Raw genomic sequence first — 4952 nt, 5'->3', positions numbered from 1 at the left:
AGACACGACCCCTCCATCTCCCTTGAGACAGGCTTGGGTCATCTTCACCTGCTGAGCGATAGTTTCATCCAAACACGCGCCCAGACCCTCTAACAGGAAAGACTCCGCAGAGTTTGGCTCAGATTTCGGTGGCCCTTTTTTCTGAAAGATCGGGTTAAGGACGCAATGACAGCAGGCAGGGTGGCCGCAAGGCGGCGCTAACCTCTGTGTCCCCACCAGAACCTCACACTCTGCAGTGGATGTATGGCTGTGACATGGGTCCAGATAAAAGCCTGCTCCGTGGGTACTGTCAGGAGGCCTACGATGGCCGGGATTATATCTCCCTGAACGAGGACCTGCGCTCCTGGACCTCAACTGATGCGGCCTCTCAGATCTCTAAGCGCAAGTTAGAGAACATGAACGAGGCCGATCACCAGAGAGCATACCTGCAGGGCCCCTGCATAGACAGCCTCAAAAGATACCTGCAGCTGGGGAACGCGACCCTGCTGTGCTCAGGTACCTGGAGACCCATCCTTGTTTTTCCTCGATAGTGTGGGGGAAAGGCTCCGGGCATCCTCAGAGGAAGAACACTGTCCAGCAGGCACCGGGCTGAGGAATAAGGACAGGGAGATTCCAGGCTGCTTTTCCCATTGGGAGACTAACCCTTGTACAGCAGGTCAGCCTTGAGGATGGCCCTGGACCACAGGAGCTTTTTCTCTCAGGCCTCCTTCTGTGCCCCACACACGGTGTCTTTGGAGTCTGACTCCAGATTTTCTGAGTCTCCTGGCCCTCACTCAGCTCAGGACCAGAATCCCTTCCCCTCCATCAGTCTGCAGAGCCCTGAAGCCTCCTACCCCAAACTGTCACTCACATCTTAGAGCATCCCGAAGAGCACATGACCCCAGGGCCTGAGCTCTAGCTGGGGTCTACTAATATCAGGACACCCTAATCCCACCCCAGTTCCCCTGTCCATTCCCAGACTGGTCACATGAACACTGCTGAGTCCCCAGAAGAAAGCAAGATGTCTCATCTTCACAACTCTTTCCCTCAGACCCCCCAAAGGCACATGTGACCCATCATCCTGGACCTAAAGGTGATGTCACCCTGAGGTGCTGGGCCTTGGGCTTCTACCCGGCTGACATCACCTTGATCTGGCAGAGGGATGAGGAGGAGCAGACGCAGGACTTGGAGCTGGTAGAGACCAGACCTTCTGGGGATGGAACCTTCCAGAAGTGGGCATCTCTGGTGGTGCCTTCTGGGGAGGAGCACAAATACACATGCCATGTGTACCATGAGGGGCTGCCTGAGCCCCTCACCCTGAGATGGGGTAAGGAGGGAGTGGGTGCAGAGGCTGGGGTCAGGGAAAGCTGAAGCCTTCTGCAGACACTCAGCAGGGTCAAGGCTGAAAGCTGGGGTCATGACCCTCACCTTCCCTTCCTGTCCCTCCCTTCCCAGAGCCTCCTGAGTCCACGGTCCCCATCATGGCAGTCATTGCTGTTGTGGTTCTCCTTGGAGCTGTGATCATCATTGTAGCTGTGGTGGCTGTTGTGAAGAAGAGGATGAGAAGCAAAGGTAGGAAAGGGCACGGTCTGAGTTCTCTCTCAGCCACTTTTAGAAGTGTGCTCTGCCTCATTAATGGGAAACACATCCACACCCCTTGTTGCTGCTGTCTCTACCCTGGGTCTGCTGTCAGTTCTGGAAACTTCCTAGAGTTGGGGACTTCCCTGGTGTCTCACAGGTTTTCTTCTCACAGGTGGAAAAGGAGGGGTCTATGCTCATGTTTTAGGTAAGTTTGGGGAGCAGGATTGTCCCTGAAACCCTTGGTATGGAGTTGAACTAGTGGGGAGCCCAGCCAGCTCCAAATTCCTCCTCCTGCCACATCCTCTCAGTCTTCTGAATGTGCCTTGTCCTTTCTTCTTCTGCAGGCAGCAACAGTGCCCAGAGCTCTGTCTTGTCTCTGGAGGCTTTAAAAGGTGACACCCTGGGAGCCCGAGGCTGGGGTGAGGCAAGGAGGAGAGGACTGGGTCCCAGGGATTCTCAGGATTCAGACATTTGAATGAGTCACAGCAGGCCTTTGAGAAGACATTATATTCACTCTTCATGACTCTTAGTCCTTAGCTCTAGACTGCTGCCTCATGGGGGACATGATCTGACTCAAGAAACAACAAATGGGGCTGGAGAGATGGCTCAGAGGTTAAGAGCACTGACTGTTCATCCAGAGGTCCTGAGTTCAATTCCCAGCAACCACATGGTGGCTCACAACCATCTGTACTGAGATCTGATGCCCTCTTCTGGCCTGTGGGCAAACATGCAAGGAAACACTATGTACATAATAAATAAATAAAATTTTAAAAAAAAAAGAAAGAAAGAAAAAGAAACAACAAATGTCTGAAGCTGTCTGCTTTCTCCTGTGGGAACAATGTGAAGAACCAGGGTGCCCACCTCACCCCTGCACACCTGGATACCGTCCAAGTACTGCCCTGTGCTCCCTTCCCAGCCAACTTTCTTGTCCAGCCAGGCAGGAGGTCACATCTCCATCCTGTCACTCCATGCTGCCCCGAGCTGCAGCCCGTGACCTCCCCACTGAAAATAAGAATGTGATTGTGAACTTGGTTCTTCATGTGTCCTTGACATGGGAGATTAGCAGGTCAACCTAAAGGAGAGAATTCTGAGAGTGTGATGGAGAAAATAAATGGCAGCTGGAGAACCTTCCAGGATCTGTGTTGGCTGTGCTGAGCGTCAGGGTGGGGACAGGAGGAGTCTGTGGGAGCTGAGTGAGGATGGGCTGTACCAGGTGGCGCTCAGCCATGTGGTGTGCTCACTCCTGGACTATGTCCTCCTTGGGTCTTCTGTCCTTGTCACTTAGTACAACCACATGGTGACAGGGCCTGGTCACAGGGACACAGGGATGGGGATGGGCACAGCCCTGTCCGTGTCCAGGACTATGAGCAACAGGGCTGCTCTGACAGGTTACCCTGAACTCAGTCCTGGTCACAGGGATACAGGGATGGGGATGGGCACAGCCCTGTCCGTGTCCAGGACTATGAGCAACAGGGCTGCTCTGACAGGTTACCCTGAACTCAGGGCCGCTGTGGCTCTTCCCCCTGTCTTCTGTGTTTATTTCTTGTCTTTTTAGTTAGTGTGGAGGTCTGGGCCTGTTCTTGTTCCTGTGAGTGGTACCTGCTTCACTACCCTGTGGGGTCCCTGAGTGACAGCAGTAGCAGGTGTTTTTCATCCCTGTCCGCTCCAGGTCCAGCTAGGCCCCTGCACTTAGGAGCCTGTGGTCTAAGGAGATGAGCTTCAGCCTCTTGAGCGCCTGCCTCCTTCCATGGTTGTTGCCTGGAGGTTCTCCCCTCCCCATCTTTCAGAATCTAACCCCTGTCTGTAGGATCAGCAGAGAGGACTGATCCACAGGGTTCCGCTCTGCTCCACTTTACAACATCCCTCATACACACTCAGAAAACACGCCTGGAAGGTTCACAACGTTACAATCGATCTCAAGCTTCTGGTCCTGAGGACAAACAGCTACATGGTAACTTTGTGTGGAATTCTTCCTCTCACACCAACACTTGTGAAGACTTTCCAGCATTGATCCCATCTCCAGTGGGGATCTCCAGTGGAGAGTCGTGATAAATGTAGAAGGCTCAGCTGCAGACATGAGCAGAGAGGTGCCAGGTTCAAATTCTGTAAGCAAAACTACTTCCACACACTAATTCCACCCTCCCTCTTTTTTTTTAAGAGTTGAATATTAGAACTTTTATCTTGGGGAAGATACTTCAGGACTTGGTTTTTGTATAAATTTTAAGTGTAAAATACAGATTCATCTTCCGCCAATGAAAATGGAGATGGAAGCTGTGGGCACCTCTCATTTTAATTGGCCTGTAGGGACACTGGTCTTTGCATTGACTTCTCTGCCAGTTAAGCTATTGGTGATGTAAGTGACCAGCAGACATACTGGGAAACCAGAGTCTTGGTTATGAGGAGTCCCAGCAGTTGGTTCTCAGCATCAGTTCCTAAGGCACTCAGTGACAAGAGCGTCATCAGCCCACTGTGAATTCTGCTCTGTCCTCCGTAAACCTGAGACCATGTTCCCAGGCTGTCACAGGACACTATGCTTTTGGGGGCCGTGAATTTTCTCACTGAATTGTACATGCTATGACATGACTATTACATGAATGATTCTTTGTTTAAACATCAGTATTTTACTCCAATTGCATTATAGACGGTCCATGGTCACTAAATGAACTTTGATGTTACAAATCAAGATAGCATTAGTTGCATATTTTATTTTAAAAATGAAGATAGCTTTTATAAAGGCAAAAAGAAAGAATGAGCAAAGGAAAAACTCCTTTTTAAAATGATTTAAAAACAACATATCGGGCCGGGCGGTGGTGGCGCACGCCTTTAATCCCAGCACTTGGGAGGCAGAGGCAGGCTGATCTCTGTGAGTTGGAGACCAGCCTGGTGTACAAGAGCTAGTTCCAGGACAGGCTCCAAAACCACAGAGAAACCCTGTCTCAAAAAAAATAAATAAATAAAAATAAAAAAATAAAAATAAAAACAACATATCCAAATTGAGTGTGCTGGGGCTGGAGAGATGGCTCAGAGGTTAAGAGCACTGTCTGCTCTTCCAGAGATCATGAGTTCAATTCCCAGCAACCACATGGTGGCTCACAACCATCTATAATGGGATCTGGTACCCTCTTCTGGCCTGCAGACACACATGCACACAGAATACTGTATACATAATAAATAAAATCTTTAAAAAAAAATTGAGTGTGCTGCTGGTCTAGTGGGAAATCCATGAGCCGTCTTTCTAAAAACACAGATATAATCGTTGCATTTAATGTTATTTTCTTGAAACCCATATCATCAAATTCCTTAATGCTGCACCAAACAATGTCAGTTCAAGTTTAGAAAATGTGTGTGACCACCAGCTCACAACTGTAAGAGGAGCCACTGGTTTGTTCCTA

At 50.0% G+C, this 4952-nt stretch overlaps 1 protein-coding gene across 1 annotated transcript; it reads left to right on the top strand.

Annotated features, from left to right (window-relative positions):
• Window positions 1-254: 254 nt before the first annotated feature.
• Window positions 255-2675, top strand: LOC126496283 (H-2 class I histocompatibility antigen, alpha chain-like). The gene is made up of 5 exons (XM_050133812.1): window positions 255-495; window positions 1031-1306; window positions 1435-1551; window positions 1733-1765; window positions 1905-2675. The coding sequence occupies exons 1-5, from the start codon at window positions 255-257 to the stop codon at window positions 2033-2035; spliced, it is 798 nt and encodes a 265-aa protein (XP_049989769.1). The 3' UTR covers window positions 2036-2675.
• Window positions 2676-4952: the final 2277 nt, after the last annotated feature.

Source organism: Alexandromys fortis, unplaced genomic scaffold (genome assembly GCF_014885135.2).
Source record: "Alexandromys fortis isolate MF-2015 unplaced genomic scaffold, M_Fortis_MF-2015_v1.1 scaffold_2288, whole genome shotgun sequence".
Lineage (NCBI taxonomy): Eukaryota > Metazoa > Chordata > Mammalia > Rodentia > Cricetidae > Alexandromys > Alexandromys fortis.
Note: the sequence above shows the minus strand (reverse complement) of the source record. Positions and strands in the feature narration are given on the sequence as shown.